Below are 19,990 nucleotides of genomic sequence, written 5' to 3' on the forward strand. Positions count from 1 at the left end.
ATTAAAAGCCTCATCCGATTTCACGACAGGAAAAGCGTGCACATCAGACAACGCTTTTGCCCCGTTATCATCTCCCACAGCCGACCCGGCCCCGTAGGGGGGGTGGGCGGGGGACAGTGACTCGCTCAGACTCCTCTCTGAGCGGGGGGGCGATTGTCGCGCTGGGCAGGGGGGCGTGGCCGATCGGCCACAGCTTTCAGCTCCTGCCCGGCCAGCCGATGGGTCGGTGGCCAGGTCGGCGGCAGCAGCGGCAGCCGAGAGCCCCTCCCGCTCGGTGCGGGGGGACATTCCCCGAGCGGCAGGGAGGGGACGCGCGGCGGTGCCGCGCGGCGGTGCGGGGGGGCTGTCCATCGCGGGTGGCCCCGCAGCAGCGGGCAGCGTTGCGCCCAGCCCTCCCCCCGCGGCGCCGGACCGGCACCGGACGCGTGGGGCGGGGCGCGGCGCGGTGGGCGGCGGCGGCGGCTCCGCTGCGGGCACCGCACAGACCGCCGGCGGCGGCGACCCCGCGCACAGCATTTGGCGCGGCGGCGGGACGGGGCAGGGAGGGGCCGTCCCCGCCGGGCTCGCCTGCCGAATCCTGCGCGGAGCAGGTCGCGGCGGGGCGGGGCGGGCCGGGGAGGCGGCGCACGGCGGCCCCCCCGGCTCCCCGCAGGGGGCCCGAGGCGGCGCGGCTCTGCGCGGCAGCTGCAGGGCGGACCCCGCAGCGGTGGCGGGCAGCGGGGGGGGCGCCGCGGCACGGCGGCCCGGGGCGGCGCGGGCGATCCGCCGCGCTCGGCGTGGGACCCGAGGCCGAGCGCTCCGCCCCCTCGGCACCCCAGCTCCCCGCCCGGCCAACCGCGCGGGGAGCGGACCGAAAAAAGCTTCCCCGCGCTTCCAAAAACCCCACTGGGCGCGCCCAACCCCCGACATGGGGGTGGGGGTCTTCTGCATCGGCTCTAACCCTGCATCAGAGCAATCCTCGTCAGAAGCGACGGAGCTCACAGGGGAGCTTCTGCTCTGTGTCGAAAACCCAGAATCAACTTCAAAGTCCTCTCCAGCCTCTTTTAGAAGTGGGAAGACTGTTCCCCAGATCCCTAGGAGAGCGCTAGCTCTCATATTTCCGTTCAGAACGGATAAAAAAAGTTTTTCCCCCAGGGTTTTCCATGGGCCAATATAAAGTGCCTTTTCAGCAGTATAAAAAATTCCAAGTTTCTTTCCCCAGCTAAATAGTTCTCTCACGTGTTTCCTGGTCAAGTCAGCGTCACAGGACAACAAAAAGGAGTGGAGCAGTTCCATCATCAATCGTTCTTCTGAGAACATCGTGGGTTTCTTCTTTTTGCAGCTGTAGAAGGCAGATTTTTTTTTTTTCTTCTTTTTTCTTTCCTCACTAGCTTGCAACTTGACCACGTGGGCGCCAGTTATCACCGTGGAGGCCCAACCAGGAACACAGACTGGGGACGCAGATCTGGGTGCAACAACAGCAGCAGGGCAGAAGACCCTGCCCTTAGTTTATTTTTCCATTATATATCTGTGGCAAGGTGACCATGGATTGGAGAAGGGTATCGCCACCTCTCCTGTCACATTGGTCCAGGAGGCTGTCATTCAACCTCCCCTTGTCTTGGAGAAAGTATTCATAACATTGCCAATATTTACAAAACATGGTCCTCTGTTTACAATTCACCAGCGTGAGAAACTGCACGTTTCTCCTTTAATATGAACGCTCAGCAAACCAGGAAAATTCATGGCAACAGTTATATATGTGGAATTAGTGTAAGAAATTACGATTACTTTTGTACATCAATCTTAGCTTAGGATAGGTCCAGCAAGGCAATAGCAGACTCATGTTTCTATCCACTTGGTTCAAAATAGAATAAAATGCACTGCTTTAAGAATGCTGGCACGCTCATGGAAAGCAGATTACAGGTGCAGTCACTGCTGCTGCTAAGATGCTGCCACTTGTGCTTGGGACACGGGGACTTTCTGCCAGAAGGCTTTCTGCATACTGGCACAAACTGTAACACCTTTGCCTTCATGAGACTGGTTTAGCCATGCAATAAAGGACTTTACTTTTAGAACTACCCAGCTTTTGGTCTTCAATGAAGAAGCGCCAAAATCTCAGTGTCACCCCATCACCCCAGAGTTGGCAAACAGCTGACAAACTTTGATTCAGTGAGCCTCGGATTCTCGTCCCCGAGATTCGGTGATAAAGTGTCTTTTGCCCTCTGAAACACCTCGTGCCAGAAGCAGAAGAAGAGTCAGGAATCGCCAGTTCAGTTTTTCCAAGGTTGTTTATTCTTTTTTATCTCCTAGTTCTTTCTGCACTCTGCCAAGGTTCCTGCTGCAGCAGAGAACACGAGGCGACTCCCCCCAGGTCGGGAGGTCTCAGCCCTTTTGTACCATTCCTCCAGCCCAACCATTGTCCACAACATATTCTTTATTTACAATTAATTACTGATACCTATCACTTATGCTAAGCATGTCACCTCTACTCTAAACCAATCCCTGTGACCCAGCACTGCAGAAGATGGAGGGCAAGAACAAGAAGGAAGAAGAACAGGTCCATGCCCTGATTCCTCCATCATGGCTCTTCAGTCTCCATTCTAAGAAACCTCAAATTCTACTTTTTCACCCTTTAATAAACTATCTGCTACTCATTTCACACTCTTGAGACTTGTAATTCGTCCTGGACTCTTTGCCAAGGTTTCCAGCCCTCCTGTACAGACTCCAAACCCCTCTGTACAGGTTCCAAACCTCCTGCTCAGGTCCCAGATCCTTCAGGGCGATCAGAGAGATGCCCTGGACTCTGACAAGTAAGGACTTGGATAATTATTTCCAGAGAATAATTCCCAAGCTCATCTTAAAAATAGGTCCAGCTGTCATGTATAGAAGGTCCAATTGCCAGGTCAAAGGGATTCAAATGTAGTTTTGATGCAGAAAACATCTGGGCTTGTTGGCAAATCCCCATCCTGGTAAAGCTAAGGCCTGGCTACCACCCAAGCTTTACCTGGGAGAGAATTCCCTAAGCATGTTTTAAAACAAGGCTCTTAAGAATAGCAGTTATGAATAAAGGTCTTGGGGTTAAAGACTGATCACCCAATAGCTGTTCCCTCCAAAATTTCTCAGGATAGAGATGCTTTAAACACAGCAAACTGTTGGAGTGCTTCTGTAATAATCACTGGGAATGCATCTGATTAGCAAGAGTAAAGGTCACAATACCATCAGTGCAGAGGAGGCTTTGGACGAAGCTCAGATATTGTTTCTTGGAACTGTGAAAAATACTTTAAAATCATGAGACAGCGCTGGGTCAAACCACAGAGCCAGTGGAGGGCCCAGTCAGAGCCAGTCTGGCCTAAGAGATGCATAAGCAACTAGAGAATAAAAGAAGAAAGATCCTGAAACAACACGTGTCTTGTAGATAATGACACAAAGAAATGGTAGAGCATAGGAAAACCCAGCTACAAGTACAAGAATATTAACTTCTGAATAATGCCTATGATGAAATCAGTCAATTCACACTATGCAATCAAAATTGTCCCAGCAAACCTCGCATTTGAGATAGAAATGGATCAGGACACAGACTCTTATCCAATCATATGCAAAGATCCTGCGTTATTCTTCCTAATAACTCAGCCATCCTCACTCTAACTACTCACTCACTGGCTTTTACTGCAGTAAACTCCCACTGTAGGTGTCTTTGCAGACTCTGACTGCTGGGTATTTCCTGCTAGAATATGACTACAAGTGTTTCCTTGCAGCCTCTGGCAGAAGGCTTTCACCTAGCTCACCTCTGACTGCAGGCTCCAACTGCAAGGTCCAGCTGCAGCCCCAGACTGAGCACACAGCAGATTCCTCACAGCAGCAAGTCTCTCCCTCTCTCTCCTTGACTGATTTGGTCAGTCCTCTAGTCTTTCCAAATCATTCCTTCAGTACTTGGACAGTTCTGTCTTCCTCAGGCTCTTCTCCTCACTAGTGAACCCATCCTTTTCTCTCTCTCAAAACACAGCTGTGACTTCTCAGGGGCGAGGTCTTCTGTAATTCTTTCCCCTAAAAATAGATCAGTCATAGCAATCTGAAAAATTTGAGATAACATTTTCCAAAACTTATGTGTCCATGACAGTAAAAGGAAACAAAAGAAAACAATGAACAGTTTACCAGTAAAATCCATAAGAATTCAGATTAAATAACACTCAAATTTGGTTTAAATGAACTTTCACAGAAAGAAATAATAAAACTTAATCTCAACAGAATACCATAGTGATAAAACCTAAGTTAAGACCACTCAGACTCAAACACAGAGCAGAGTAGCAAAAGCTATTAATACCTTGAATCACTTAAGAGTGCCAGAACAATCCCAGAATACAGTAATTTGAAATAATTTCCTATCACTGCAGGCATCTGGTGCTGCTCAGACACCTAAACCTATGGTAATGCTAAAAGATTCTGTCACTAATAAGTGGGCAGGTCCGTGGGACCTCATGACTGGGGACATGGGTATGTTGTGTTTGTACAGACACAGAACATGATGGATCCCTGCCAGGTGTGTCTGCCGTGCCCCACATCCTGCTGGGGACCAGAGGCAACGCCCTTCCACCGATGCCCCAGCAGACATTGAGGAGCAAGGATTGAAACTGCATAGAGATCTGGGACTTTTTAGGCTGACAAGTTTATTTAAAGATTTTATCTATTTAAGGACACAAAGATTTGATAGATTCATATCTGAGGAGTTGAGGATTTATCTATGGATGTGAGTTAAGAAACCCAAATTAAAACAGATTGTTTTCCCTGTTGATTAGCTTTCCCACTGTTCTAAGGCTGAAAGGTTTCTTGATTTTAGAAGTAAGATGCAAGTTTGTAACTCTCAAGTAAAAGCCTGGAGGTTGCCAAGTTGAAAACCTGTATTGTTGGGAATCCCGTTTGACAGCTCCTCCACACGAATGTTCCATCTTCAGTGCTGTGTGGGATGCATCACTGGCTGGGAGAGGCTGGGCTTGTCAGGTTAGGTAGAATCATCTGTGTCATCATCCTGTCCTGTCATCCTGTCTGCAAGGCACCTGCAGAGGGATGACAAAGAAAACGGCATTTTTTAAAGCAGAAAGGGGCAACTGTGACAGCTATAGCTGGTCTCCAGCTGCACAGAAAATTTGGCTTAACAGACACCAACTCCATCAGCCTAGCTTGTTAGAAGACAGAAGAAAACAAATTGCCAAGCCTGTCACTGATAGGTCAGATTCCAACTCCAAAAGGGGACCCCAGCCAATCCCTTTGAATCAGGACTGCTCCCATATCATTGGCCAGTGAGCTGGGCAGAGTTAAGACCCTTCACCAATTCTATCTGTAAGGGAAATTTCAAGCCCCTGTAGAAGGGAGTGCCCAACAATAAAATTCAGCTGTTGCTGCATGATCTTGGTGTGTTCTTGTCACTTACCTGTCTCTGAAACTGGGACAGCTGTGGCCCTTGTACCCCACTCTGGAGGGACAACAACTGCAGCTCCTTCCTGAGGCTGTGAGGGGAAGCACAAAGGCACTGGCTTCAAGAAACAAAAAAAATTTGGGAAATGGAAAGGAACCTGGCACTGTGGGCAAGTCCCAGCAGGAGTGGGTGCAGCTGGAGCAAAACATTTCTTTCTGCTTCTCCTTGCATCAGGGACACAAGCCACAGGGGTGGGAAACTCACCCAGGGCTGGCCACCAGCACCCAGGTTCTCCAAATGCCAGCACTGCCCAGGGAAAGGCAGTGACAGGAGGAGGCATCACCCAGCCACAGGCACCCCATGCTGACTGGTGTCACCACTCTGCTCCTCACTGAAAACCTCAGCAAGGTGTCAGGAGTGGGGATGGGACACAAGGTCATGGACACATGATGCAGATGGCCAAGGGAGAGCAACATGGAAATGTAGATGTTGAAATCAAGAAAAAATATTTTCTTCTTTCTCCTGACAACATGCACTGGTGGGGACATTGCCTGCTGATGCAGGGTGACATCAATGAGAGGCAGATTGTGATATCTCATCCCTCCCAGCTTCTATTCAGACATGGGCAGAGCTGAGGCCTGTCTGGCTCTGGCCTGATCTCCTGAGCATGACTGCGAGGTGTGGAGGATGGAGCCAGGTTTCTCTGGTGCAGAGTGGTGGCTGTTCTTGGCAGGTGCCAGTGCCAGCCCCAGAGCAACCAGCAGGGTTTGCCCAGCCCTGCCTGCTTGGGGCAGCCAGGCACTGCAGGTGCTTGCAGTGCTGAGGGTGAGCTGTGCAAGAAAACATCCCCCTGGGGTGGCCACGGCACTCAGGGGGCTTGGGGGGCGTCCTTCTTCAGCAGCCTGGCCATTCCTTCCTCCCCTCTCCTGCAGGCTGTGACACCAGCAATGGAGAGCAGCTCCTGATGCTCAGCTCTCCCCATGTGCTGCCGAGGCCAAGAATGGCCACAGAGATGGGTGGCAACTGTGCCATCTGCCAGGACACTGGGACGACATGGCTTCTGCTCTGCCCTGTGGCCACTGTTTGTGCTGGGACTGCATCCTGCAGTGGGCACAGATAAATCCTGTGTGCCCACTCTGCCCAAGAGCAATAGAGACTGTCAGGTGTTCTGACAAGGCAGGCGAGTCTCTGGAGATTGTCATGCCAGCCCCTGAGGAGCTGCCAGCAGCCCTGAGCCAGGCAGGGAGAGCTCCTGGTGGCCAGGGCGAGGACAGTCCCTGTGTCCCTGGGCCAGCCCATCCCTCTTCTCCTCAAGAGCCACCAGCCCGAGCTGTCGGCGGTGTTCTGCCGGAGCTCTGGGCACAGCTTTTCCCTGGGCAATGGGAACTTCTGGAGCCTGTGTGGGCTTGGCTGCACCAAAGGATGGAGGCCATGTATGGGGAGCGGTGGTGGCTGGCAGAGAGCTGCATCCTGTGCGTGCTCTGCGTGTGTGGGCCAGACCTGGAGATCGTGATCCAGAGTTTGCAGGCAGTCCTGGAGGAACATACAGTGCCACTGGCCCAGGACACCATCGACAGCGTTTGAGACACTGCAGCTCAGAGGCCCAGAGGCTGCTGCGCTCTCACGCTGCTGCAGATGAGGACTGTGGGAAACACTAAAAGGAAAAAGGATTTTAGGAGCTGAAAAAGCAGGCCTCAGATAGAAGAAGCTGAGAATTCAGAATTTTCTGCAACTGAAAAATTTGAAACTAGAGTAGATACAGTATTATAACAAGGACATGGGAAACAAAGGTTGAGTTTCTAGATTGGGCTTGAATAAATCTTAACACTGCAGAAATGTATGTCTGACAAGAGAGTAAAAGGTCTTTAGCTTAGTAATTATATTGTGTATTGTTAATAGAGAAGCATAGAAGCGAGCATTGTATAAGCAGGTGTACATGTGCTATAATTGATTGGCTGAAATAACTGTCTGTAACCTTAGCAGTATATTACTGGCTGAAAAGTTTTTAAGATGTATCACCGTGGAGGCCCAACCAGGAACACAGACTGGGGACACAGATCTGGGTGCAACAAGAGCAGCAGGGCAGAAGCCCTGCCCTTAGTTTATTTTTCCATTATATATCTGTGGCAAGGTGACCATGGATTGGAGAAGGGTATCGCCACCTCTCCTGTCACATTGGTCCAGGAGGCTGTCATTCAACCTCCCCTTGTCTTGGAGAAAGTATTCATAACATTGCCAATATTTACAAAACATGGTCCTGTGTTTACAATTCACCAGCGTGAGAAACTGCATGTTTCTCCTTTAATATGAACGCTCAGCAAACCAGGAAAATTCATGGCAACATCTCACCCTTTTAAGTATATTAAAAAGAAAACAAAAAAAAGAAAAATGAACAATTCTATGACAGGAAAAAAGAGAGAAAAAAAAACCTGTATAAAGTTCACCGACCTTCATTTAGGTGACGGTGTGAGGGCTACATGTTGGTCTGATTCTGCCTTTGCTACCCAGGGTTTCACCCTGAACCCCTTGCAATAACCTGCTCAAAATATCTCGAGCATAGTCTAACATAATTCAACCAACACCCTCATATTTTTAAATTTTTATAAGATACAAGGGAATATACGGTGCAAAAGGCAGGAGCATTCCAAGAAAAATTAATCACTCAATTCAAAATTCTGAACCCCAAAATTCTGTCCCAAAACCACAACCCCCAAACAACGTGCCCTTTCCCCACAGAGGTCACAATGGCTACCATACATAAAACTGAGCCATAGCAAACAATTCCTCTGAGTCCATGATTAACAGTCCGCTGGCTCTCAGCATCACACTGCTTCAGTCAGTCCTTGTCCAGCAGCTCCACAGGATCCAAAGTCTCTATGGAGGCCATATAGGAAAAGAGAGGATGCCAGTCCATGTCCATGTTAATCATATCTCGAAGAGGCTTCTGTGATGGGTGGCACTAGGGTGGCACAGGATGCACAAGGTTTCAGGATCAAACAGGATCAGTCCAATGCACCTGAGGCAGCTCAGCAGACTTTCAGCGGCCACCTCCATGGCAAAGATCCCAGAACCTGAGGATAGAGAACTTAGAAAACACAAATTGAGCAATTGACTTTTTCTCAAAGAATGCATGCAACATAGGATGTGGACGTAGAAACCCACTGCAAGGTCCAAGGAAAACTGACCATAGCTATGTGGCAACATCAACACTTCCTACACTTGAGATGATGGCTGTACACCAGCCAGAGAATTTTGCTCTTGTTCTAGAGCTTGGGAAACTGTTTCGTCCCCCTGACGTCTTCGTCTTTTTCTTCGCCTCCGAGTTTTCGGGCTTGGCGTGGGCTCAGCATGACCCACTGCTTTGCAAGTTTCTGCAGTATGGTCTGAACCCACACCTTGTGCGCAGAAAAACAAGGGAGTCACTTTCTGTGCCTCCTTTTCCTGTTCTCCACTAGGCTGAATATCTGCCTGTGTCTCATGTCCACCATTCTGCCTCTTTTCTGCCGGCTGTGAAGCAGCCGTTGGGGTCATCACCATAGAATCACAGGTGTTTAGAACTGCACAGGTCTGGACCATCTCCAGGATATTAGAAGTCTCCGGAATGGTTTCCAGGAGCCTCTGGCAAGCAGAATTAGCATGGCTTCTTGCTAATTGCTCCAAAATTATCATTGTCAAAGTTATATCCTCGACTCTCGTCTCTAAAAAATGCATCAGACGCGATATAAATTCATTAAAAGCTTCCTTTGGCTTCTGTGCTATGTCTAAGAAGTCTTCCTTTGGGGAGAAGGATAACTTGGTTTTTATCAATGCAGATATCCCTATGTATCTGCACGAATCTAAAACCCTGAAAGAAAGGCCAGCTTGCACATCAGGGCAAGCATATTGACTCCTCCCCATAAGTAGGTCAACTCCGACCCCAAACAAGGGATCATCTCGAGGCAGGTGGCTATTTTCGACAGCCATTTGTCCAGCTAGGAATTTCCAATTTCTTTCAAAGGTAAAAACCTGTTGAGGTTCAAGCATCATTGTTGCAAGACCTCTTATTACAAAAGGAAAGATCAGATCCTCAAATTCTGCACTGATCCATTGAATTGCCTCAGTGAAGCTTATATCATCTTCTGCCACGTCCCTTGATAAGGGAAGCGGGACTGCCCATGATGGGTCATCATGGCTATGATGCTGCGGACCCACGTCCACAGGTCCCTGAACTGGCTCGGGCAAAGCTGCATCTTCAGGCAGCAGCTCTCTTAGGTCAGCAGCCTGGTTTGGCTGGAATGCAGGACTAAAAGCCTCATCCGATTTCACGACAGGGAAAGCGTGCACATCAGACAACGCTTTTGCCCCGTTATCATCTCCCACAGCCGACCCGGCCCCGTAGGGGGGGCGGGCGGGGGACAGTGACTCGCTCAGACTCCTCTCTGAGCGGGGGGGGCGATTGTCGCGCTGGGCAGGGAGGCGTGGCCGACGGGCCACAGCCTTCAGCTCCTGCCCGGCCAGTCGATGGGTCGGTGGCCAGGTCGGCGGCAGCAGCGGCAGCCGAGAGCCCCTCCCGCTCGGTGCGGAGGGACATTCCCCGAGCGGCAGGGAGGGGACGCGCGGCGGTGCCGCGCGGCGGCGCGGGGGGGCTGTCCATCGCGGGTGGCCCCGCAGCAGCGGGCAGCGTTGCGCCCAGCCCTCCCCCCGCGGCGCCGGACCGGCACCGGACGCGTGGGGCGGGGCGCGGCGCGGTGGGCGGCGGCGGCGGCTCCGCTGCGGGCACCGCACGGACCGCCGGCGGCGGCGACCCCGCGCACAGCATTTGGCGCGGTGGGGGGACGGGGCAGGGAGGGGCCGTCCCCGCCAGGCTCGCCTGCCGAATCCTGCGCGGAGCAGGTCGCGGCGGGGCGGGGCGGGCCGGGGAGGCGGCGGCAGGGGGCGGCGCCGGCAGCGCCAGGGGCGGCGCGCACGGCGGCCCCCCTGGCTCCCCGCAGGGGGCCCGAGGCGGCGCGGCTCCGCGCGGCAGCTGCAGGGCGGACCCCGCAGCGGTGGCGGGCAGCGGGGGGGTCGCCGCGGCACGGCGGCCCGGGGCGGCGCGGGCGATCCCCCGCGCTCGGCGTGGGACCCGATGCCGAGCGCTCCGCCCCCTCGGCACCCCAGCTCCCCGCCCGGCAAACCGCGCGGGGAGCGGACCGAAAAAAGCTTCCCCGCCCTTCCAAAAACCCCGCTGGGCACGCCCAACCCCCGACATGGGGGTGGGGGTCTCCTGCATCGGCTCTAACCCTGCATCAGAGCAATCCTCGTCAGAAGCGACGGAGCTCACAGGGGAGCCAGTCCTGCTTCCTGTCGAAAGCCCAGAATCAACTTCAAAGTCCTCTCCAGCCTCTTTTAGAAGTGGGAAGACTGTTGTCCATGCCCGTAAAAGAGTGCCTGCCTTAGAGTTTCCGTCAAGGACGGCAGAGAAAAGGCTTTTTCCCAGGGTTCTCCATGGGCCAATATAAAGTGCCTTTTCAGCAGTATAAAAAATTCCAAGTTTCTTTCCCCAGCTAAGCAGTTCTCTCACGTGTTTCCTGGTTAAGTCAGCGTCACAGGACAACAAAAAGGAATGGAGCAGTTCCATCATCAATCGTTCCTCTGAGAACATCGTGGGTTTCTTCTTTTTGCAGCTGTAGAAGGCAGAATTTTTTTTTTCTTCTTTTTTCTTTCCTCACTAGCTTGCAACTTGACCACGTAGGCGCCAGTTATCACCGTGGAGGCCCAACCAGGAACACAGACTGGGGACACAGATCTGGGTGCAACAAGAGCAGCAGGGCAGAAGCCCTGCCCTTAGTTTATTTTTCCATTATATATCTGTGTCAAGGTGACCATGGATTGGAGAAGGGTATCGCCACCTCTCCTGTCACATTGGTCCAGGAGGCTGTCATTCAACCTCCCCTTGTCTTGGAGAAAGTATTCATAACATTGCCAATATTTACAAAACATGGTCCTGTGTTTACAATTCACCAGCGTGAGAAACTGCACGTTTCTCCTTTAATATGAACGCTCAGCAAACCAGGAAAATTCATGGCAACAAAGATGCTTTGTAACAAAAAAAAATTAGGGTCTGTGGCAGGCAGGCTGTGTGCTGGTACTTTTTCCCAATTGTCTCAACCCCTGTCATGAGACTGATGCTTCATTAAAGATTGAGAACAGCTACCTCAGCAGTCCCGTCCTGTTCCTGCCTGAGCTGACACAGAGGAGGAGAGCCAAGAAGCCAGCAGCAGCTCCAGCTCCTCCACATCCAGCTCCAGCTCCTCCAGCCCCAAGAACCTGAGCTCCAGCTGCTCCAGCTCTCAGATGGGGACTGCAGCCAGCAGCAGCCCTGCAGTGTCCATGGAGGAGGAGGAAGGTGCCACAGGAGAGGCTGCTCAGCCCAGAGGTCACAGCCACCCCCCAAGTGTCCCCATGTCTGCAGGGCAGGACCAGCCCCAGGAGGAGCCAAAGCAGCAGGCGGTGATGTTGGCAGGTTCATCTGCCCAGAGCAGCAGGCCCAGATCCCCTGATCCTCAGTGTCCCCCAAAGAGAAGGGCCCCTGAGCCCCAGGACTCTCCCCCCACCTGCAAAAGGTCCCCCAGCTGGCAAAACTGAAGGGCTCTGGTAACCCTTTATTTAAGAAAAATGAAATCAATTGTTACTTCCCTCACACAGTCTCTGGGCACTGCCTCCTCAGCCTTCTGGCTGCTGAGCAGGGACAAGGAGGCAATGAGGCCCCAGGCCTGCAAGGGTCACTTGTCCCCTCCTGGCCTCAGGCCCAGGCCCAGCAGCCACGGCCAAAGTTCTGCAGGAGTTGGCCCTGTCAGGGCCTTTCAGCTGCTGCCCATCCCTGTGCCCTGTGCAGCCCAGGCTGTGCTACGGTGTCCATGCCCTGCGCCTCTGTCCCTGCAGGCTGTCCTCATCCCCCGGCTGCCCCACCTGGCTGGGCCCTTCCTTTGCTGACAGCTCTGCGTCCTGCCTGCCTCTGCCTGGGCACACAGAGCCTTGGGCTGCTCCAGACTCCTTCTGGGGGATGTGCTGCACCACAGCCCTGCCCTGGGAGGGAAATTCCTTTCTCCTGGTGTCCAGTCTGGGCCTCCCCAGCTGCCCTTTGCATTAATCTTTTCTTTCTCTGCCTGTTTTCTACTATGTCAAAAGGATCCACCATCTCTGAAACCAACCTTCAATCCCTGCCAGGGCTCTCCTCTGCTCTCCTCAGTCTCCCCTCCACTCTGCACAGAGCTCCTTTGTCCCTTTACAGTGGTCAAGTGCTTGAGGCCAAGAGCGCCTGGCCAAGAGGGACAGTTCTTTTCCATGGAAGGAAACCACAGAACCCCAGTACTGAAAGATGAAAGGTGCTCACCAGAGGCCAAGGCCAGCCAGACCTGTTTGTCTTGGCAGCTTTTGTCTGAGAGCAGTCCTTGGGTAGATGGAATTTTGGAGGCCAACTTCCAATTTTGGCCATGGGCACCTGGAGGAGAAGGATGGTTCTTTTCCATAGGAAGAAAAGCACAGCCCCAGTGTTTCAATGCAGCTGAGAGCAGGATCTCAGGAAGCCAAGGGAAGCTAGACTTGTCAGTCCTGGCAGATTTTGTCTGGGGGCTATACTTGGATATAGGGAATATTGGAGGCAGATTCCCAATTTTGGCCGTGGACTCCTGGACTTGAAAGATGTTGGTGGTTTGTTTTTTTTCCCATAGGAAGAAAAGCAAAGCCCCCCAGTGTTTCAAAGGCAGATGCAAGGTGGCCCCAAGAGGCCAAGGCCAGCCAGAGCTGTCTGTCCTGGCAAGTTTCATATGGGAACGATACTTGGATATACAGAAACTTGGAGGTGCAATCCCAGTTTTGGCCATTTGTGCCTGGAGAAGAACAGTTCCATGCCATAGGAAGGAAAGCACAGAGCCCCAGTGCTCCAGGGTCAGAGGAGAAGCAGCTCTTGCCATGCCAAGGTCAGCCAGACCCCTGTAATGGTTTTAAATTCAAAACTGGACAGAAACCCCAAATTATGTAGAGGTTTAAATATTTTCTTACTGTGAAAATAAGATTAGGAGAAAAGGAAAACAGGGTCAACGTAAAGATAAAAAAAAAAAAATATTAACACACACTAAAAGATAGAGGGAAAAAAAATTAAATGAAAGCTTTCAAAGCACTCTCACCACCCCCACTGATGGTTTACTTTCTCACATAGAACATAAAGAGACAAAACTTGTAGTTTTCAGTCAGTTTCATCATTTAAGTATAATCTTTCATTGTTCTTTTAGGAAAGGAGTCTCTCTAAGAAACTTCTATGGAATTTCTCCACTAACAACATAAACGTTGTCCTGTGGGTCTCATCTCTCACAAAGACAGCCACCCAAGAACCTGCCTTTGTGAGCTCCTTCCCAACAGCAGCTTTCCCAACACTGCATATGGGCCACATCTGCTTATTAGGGGTACTGTTTAAGGATGCCTTCTCTAGTATAAAACAAAGATTCTCTCCTATTTCCAAAATCATCTTCATCTCAAAAACTAAAAAAAATCTCCTTTTCCTTGGGAGCAAAGAGCTTTATACCACTTTTAACTAGAGCTTTATATCACCCCCAATAGCATTCATATTCACAAGAACAAAAGTCCATTATCCATAGTTTACTAGAGACGTCCAGCCAAATTAGCCCACTCCTCCTTTGTTCCAAACAGTCTTTTCACTCACTCTTCACTGACTTGAAGTTTCATGCTATGTCCCTTTATAGTCCAATCACTTTGTCTGTTCTCACCTCAGGAAGGGCTGGTGCTCTGGGAGTTCCATTTGCTGGCAGGAAAGAGTTGAAGCTTGCCCAGGCCTGCGGTGCTCGTGTGGTTCTTGCCGGGCGGCAGCTGCAAAGATCTCAAAGCCCTGCCGGTAGAGGAGGCGGGTGGATGCTTTCTTACCCACCCCTCGATCTGATCCAGCCTGCGGCCAGCCCTGCGGAGCCAGAGCCCCCCGTGTCCCCCGCCGGCAGCCGGGGAGAAGAGGAGCTGGGCTCGGCTGCCCGGGCCGCTCCCTGCGGCAGCCGGGAGAGAAGAGGAGCTGGGCTCGGCTGCCCGGGCCGCTCCCTGCGGCAGCCGGGAGAGAAGAGGAGCTGGGCTCGGCTGCCCGGGCCGCTCCCTGCGGCAGCCGGGAGAGAAGAGGAGCTGGGCTCGGCTGCCCGGGCCGCTCCCCGCGGCAGCGGCTCACAGAGACCCGGCTGGGCCGGGCCCGGCCGCCCAAGGCGGAGCGGGCCTAAGCCGGGCCCTGCCATGGCCCACGACGTTACCTGGCGGCTCACCGGGAGAAAAGAGAGGGAGAGCTCCAACAAAGCCTCCGTTTTATATGGCTATTACCAAAAGTCGCATTCTGTTTTCTCAGTGGTCAAACCACATGGCAATAGTCAAGAACTGGCGCTTGATAGGTCCTTGGCTTTTCTAAAGAAATCCAAGGTCCTGACAGGGCAATAGTCCCATTATTCTTTAACTAAAAAAACAAACCGTGTTAACCCATAACACCCTGTCAGAGGTGCTTGTGTGGGGCTGATTGCCCCTGCCATTTACCTTTCTTTTGCACAGCTGTTTCTCAGAAAACAGTTGGCTTTTGAGACTCCCCTGAGCATTCAGGTGAGTCCAGGAGATGTGGCACTGGGCCGGTAAGTGGGTTTGGATGGTCTTGGCTGTTGGTTTTGCTCTGTTTCCTGGTGCTCCTCTTTGTGCTGGAGCTATCTGCTCTTCTCCAAAGCAATCCTGGGCATGCTGCTTTTGTGGAAGGCAGAAAAGCTCAAGGGAAAATTGTGCTTGAAATGTGCTGTTCTGGGGAAATGCAACCACTGAGAATTTTCTGCTGGAAACTGCTTGTGAACAAAGAAGGAGCCTGAATTAGGGATCTGCTCTTGCGGGGCTTCCATTCACTGACACAGAGATCTCTGTGCTTCTCCAGAGCATTGTCACCCCACAGGAACATGTCACTTCAGGAATCTCCTGGCAGGGCAGGGAGGGTGGATTTGACATCACAGCTGCATGGCTGGGGAAAACATCAAGGCAAATTCTCCTTTTCTGTCCAGGAAAGCCTGGGTGTCTGCCAGCTGTATTCCACGAGCAGGAAATCAATTGCTGAGGGATTTCTGCTGAGGGAATTGTGCTTTATGAAATTCATGCAGGGGCAGAGGAGGACTGGGGAGCTGGAAACGATAGCGCTGTCTTCCTCCCCTCTGCTGCTTTAATTGTTCATAGTGATTTAGTAAGCATCACTGTTCTTCCCTGCAGCACACACAGGTATGTGGCATTATATTATCTTTATTAGGTCCTCTCTTTGGAATTTCTTTGCTGTATTTCCTTCTCTGCAGGCTTGGTCCAGAGCTCAGAGAAGTCGGTGTGAAAATTGGACTTTGTGCTGTCAAATTTCACAGTGTTGAGCTAGCACCAAATTCATGCAACTATATGGGAAGAAAATAATAAGGACAAATGACATAATTTAAGGAAGGAAATGCTCTTGGCTTTGGCACTTTATATGCACAAATGCACACCAGGAGAGGAAGAGCAAATCAGGTCCAAGCTCCCAGTACTTGCAAAAGAATGAATGGAAATAAGTTCCTGTTTAGGCTGGAAAGGAGGACAAAATCTGCACCCATCAGGAGGGTGTTGGAGTGGAGCAGCTGCCTAGTGACAACAGACAGATGGAGAAGTGAAACCCCAATGAAAGGCTTTGAATGTGGAGTCTTTTGGATGCTGGGGTCTTTAGAAGCAGATCTTGTGAATCCCATGGGCGATGCAGGCGGCTTCCCAAGGGAGCATCCCAGAGCCATGCCAGGGACCTGCTGCCCTGGGCCTGCAGAGTGATTTGGGTTGTGCCTGATGGCTCAGCAGAGCCTGGGGAATGCCTCAACGGTTTGTTTTTTTTTTTGATTTGAATGGTATTTGAGTCAAATGGAGTTTCTCCTCTGAGGGATGGAGTCTTGAGTTCTGAGAAGTTTAGCTTGAACATTTCTTTAATCTGTCCCCCACCCCAAAAACCCCCAGCAGATCCCCTGCTCCTCCCACGCTGTGTCTGCCACAGGTATGATCCTCCAAGCTTTTCCCTTCAACTACAAGAACTGGAAATTGCCTGGGGTTTTGTTGCCTCTTGGTAACAAATTGTGCAGCTCAGGGGGAAAGAGACTTCTTTAGTTGGCTGCAACAAAGTGTTTTGTCCCTTTTTGTGAAGAACTAGGAAGAAACACTTCTTTTGAAGCTGAGGGAGCCAAATTCAATTCCCTTATCATTTGGAGCAAAATAATCAAGTTATTTATGTTGGAAGTAAGACAAAACATTGCTTCAGGATTATTGGGGTGTTTGTCAGAAATCTTTGTAGCAGAACATTCTTGGTTACATTCTTTTTAGAATCCTGAAAGCATTGTTGCTAAAAGAATCTTTTTCTCCTGTCTTCTGTCATAAAATGTTGAACAGAGAAAATGGAAAGGAGCAGACATTTGTGTGTGTTTGCTGTGTTTTAAAACGTCTTAAAATAGGGTCAGCTTGATGCATGGTAGTTTGGAAATTGGATTAGTAGCAATTATTTCATCCCACCAGAAAGGTAGAATTTAAGACTTCCAAGAACAGAAACACTGGATGTGTAAGAGCTCCGTTTTGCACCCCTCACACCCTGCCACCTCAACATTTGGATTTACTGCTCCCAAGCACAGACCCCACATCCCTGCAGCCTCTTTCCATCCAGGAATGAAGTGGAAAAGGGTGGAGAGCCCCTGGGGATGTGAGGAGATGAATTTTCCACATCAGCCCTTTCTTCCTGTGTTATTTCCTCTCGTTGTGAGATGATTGCTGGGATCCCTTTCAGTGGGGTTTGTTACTGAGTGAAGTATTCAGGACTTTTCAGCTTTTTGTCACATCCCCCCTGTACCTGCAGCTGCTGATCTTGTTCCCAACACTGAAAACCTCCTCAGCTTCTCTCCTTAGACCTAAATTTGATTACTACTTTGACTGCAACACCTCTTTCATGCAGGCTTTTCCTCACTCCTTGGCTGGACTTGGCAGGCCTGAGAAGAGAAACCTTGTTGAGCCTTGGGACAGTTCCCATCATCTATCCCTGCTCCTCATGCTGCTTTTAAGGATCTTGGCAATGTGAGCATGAGGGAAACTGGGGGGAATTTAGTGAGAGGAGAAGTGAGGCACAGAGGCCAAAGTGTCAATGCAGAGGCTGGGTTCCCCCAGTTTTCAGTGCTGTGAGGGATTTGGGCCATGCAAACTGCTGGTTTTTTCTGTCAATGGCTGATGCCTTCTGTGTATGTCCTCCTGAAATTCCTGTGCACCAGGGCTGGGGCTGGAGCTGCAGGCACACCAAGTGCCCAAAAGCTGTGTGGGATCCAATGGGAATCATTTCTTTGCTGCTTTGGATGAAAAGTTGTGACCTGAACCCCAGTGTCAGGGAGGTGGCACGTTGGTGCTGGGTCAGAGCCCACACACCGTGTGTGGAGACAGCTTAGGAGAAGATGAAGAAAAGCAGGATGAAATTCCATGTGCTACTGAGCTCTCTCAGAAACTGCTTGGAGTGAAGTCTGTGAAGTGATGGGGAGAGGTGGATAGAAGGGACAGCTCTGAGAGGTGTGTGGTTATCTTGGTTTAAAAAGACAGGTATCTGCCAGGGAAAACTGAAGTTTCTCTTGGAATACAGAATGTAAAAAATCCTTCCCTCCCTCCAAATGACAATTTTACAATTAGAAGCTTTCAGGCAAAAATATGGGAATAAGAATAACTGGTTTTTACTAGGAGTAGTAAAAAAAAACCAACAACAATAAAAAATCCCCCACACAAACAGTAGTACGAAGAAACAAACAAGCAAACAAACAAAAGTCCTAGAAAACCCTGACAGAGTCAGAGATATGACCTGACACCCTGTTGTCAGGGTGTTGGAAGTCCAAAGTCTTCCTGGAGTAACAGAAGTTTTTCTGTAGAGTAGAGGTGATCCTGTAGAGCAAAGGATCCAGTGCTGGTGAGATGGGTCCAGTCTTCCTCCGAGAATTCCACCCAAAACCAGCTCCATTAGTGTTTCGGATTGCAGGTTTTATGCTGGTGGAAAGGCTTTGGCTCCTCCCACTGGGTGCAGCATCTCACAATGGAATGAACTAATGTTGTCAGTGATGGGAGAGGCCTTAAATGGCCCATTAAAAGGTGATGTCCCTCGGAGGAAAAGGGTGGAAGACGATAGAGAAACAAAATGTCCCAACTAGTTTCAACAAATGAAAATTGAATACACATTTTTAGTTACAGTTTGCAACCTAAGACTGGAGACCACAACCTTGGAAATGCTGCCTGTGCCCAAAGCAAATGCAAAGAGAAGTGAGCTGTGTAAAACAAAGATTGTTTATTTACAGAAGAACAGCAACAAACATAAACTACAGAACATATGTACATTGTAAGAATATTTGTAACAACAACAACCTATGGAACATATTTGCAGATGAAGATATCTAACAAATATATATGAAATGTATTTACAGAAGACAAAACCTAACACCTATATCCTAAAACCAATAACAAAGTTGAAAACATATATACAGAAGGGTGGCATCTCTGTCCTGGGATGTCTGTCACACTTGGAAGAAAAGAGAGTGCAAGTCAGGCACCAGGGCTGTTCCATGGGCTCCCAGGCTGGCACAGCGGGTCTCTGCTGCCACAACTGAGCCTGCCTGGGGCTGGGGGCTGTGCCCCAGCTGGGACGGGGCTTGTGTGGCCCAAAGCAAGCCCAGGGCAGGCCAGGGATGGCCACCAGGATCCAGTGCAGAGGGCACCGTGTCCCTGAACAGGGAGCACCCAGCCCAGCCCCAGCCTGGCAGCAGGGGACCCACTCTGCCTGTGGGGAGCACATGCCTGTCCTGCTGCTGGCACGGTCTTCATCCCAACACCATGGGCTCCTCCTCATCTTTGACATCAACCTCCATGTACTCGATGTCCTCTTCCACATCTACCTCCATTTCTTCCTCCTTCTCCTCTTCCAAATCCACTTCCATTTCTTCTACCGTCTCCTCCTCTAAATCCACCTCCATTTCTTCCTCACAGGTCTTATCTCCATCCACCTCCATCTTCTCCTCTGTATCTAGGTCTACTTCCATGTCTTCCACTTTGTCCTCCTCCACATCCACTTCCATCTCTTCTGCTTCGCTCTCTTCTCCATCCACTTCCATTCCTTCCTCTCTATCCATCTGAAAATCCACATCCATCTCTTCCTCTGTCTCTCTCACAGCCTGCAGAGGTAGCAAAACCTCAGAGTGGGGTCCCTGTCCCACACCATTCCTACAGAGCTGCAGCCCAGCCAGGAAGTCCAGGGGTGTCCACCTGCATGGATTGGCACCGTACCTTTGTTGGGACATCTGTGAGCAGCCAGCAGCAGAGACGGATGGCACACTCCAGAAAACAGCCAGCTTTCAGGGCTGATGCAGCCTGCAGAGGGTAAAAACCTCAGAGTGGGGTCCCTCTCCCACACCATCCCCACAGAGCTCCAGCCCTGCCAGGAAGTCCAGGAGTGTCCATCTCCATGGAATGACCCCGTACCTTCATCAGAACAAAAGTGAGCATCCTGCAGCAATGGATGGGAAAATCCAGGCAGTCCAGGCAGCTCAGGCCTGATGGGCTCTC

At 51.0% G+C, this 19,990-nt stretch overlaps 1 protein-coding gene across 1 annotated transcript; it reads right to left on the reverse strand.

Annotated features, from left to right (window-relative positions):
* Positions 1 to 4,465: 4,465 nt before the first annotated feature.
* Positions 4,466 to 19,912, reverse strand: LOC134562326 (uncharacterized). Its single transcript, XM_063419707.1, has 7 exons — positions 19,907 to 19,912; positions 19,712 to 19,795; positions 19,261 to 19,599; positions 14,131 to 14,615; positions 12,741 to 12,848; positions 5,405 to 5,480; positions 4,466 to 5,030 (listed from the first exon to the last, which is right to left on the reverse strand). The coding sequence occupies exons 1-7, from the start codon at positions 19,910 to 19,912 to the stop codon at positions 4,998 to 5,000; spliced, it is 1,131 nt and encodes a 376-aa protein (XP_063275777.1). The 3' UTR covers positions 4,466 to 4,997.
* Positions 19,913 to 19,990: the final 78 nt, after the last annotated feature.

The sequence above is a fragment of the Prinia subflava genome, chromosome 27, assembly GCF_021018805.1.
Source record: "Prinia subflava isolate CZ2003 ecotype Zambia chromosome 27, Cam_Psub_1.2, whole genome shotgun sequence".
NCBI lineage: Eukaryota > Metazoa > Chordata > Aves > Passeriformes > Cisticolidae > Prinia > Prinia subflava.

What these genes read in the sequence shown, in the direction of transcription:
- LOC134562326 (XM_063419707.1), bottom strand. An exon ending in CTGGCTGGCCTTGGCCTCTG is followed by an intron (nt 5,481 to 12,740) that starts GTGAGCACCTTT and finishes TTCCCCTCACAG; the next exon opens with CCTCAGGAAGGAGCTGCAGT. An exon ending in TGTCCCAGTTTCAGAGACAG is followed by an intron (nt 5,031 to 5,404) that starts GTAAGTGACAAG and finishes ATCCCTCTGCAG; the next exon opens with GTGCCTTGCAGACAGGATGA.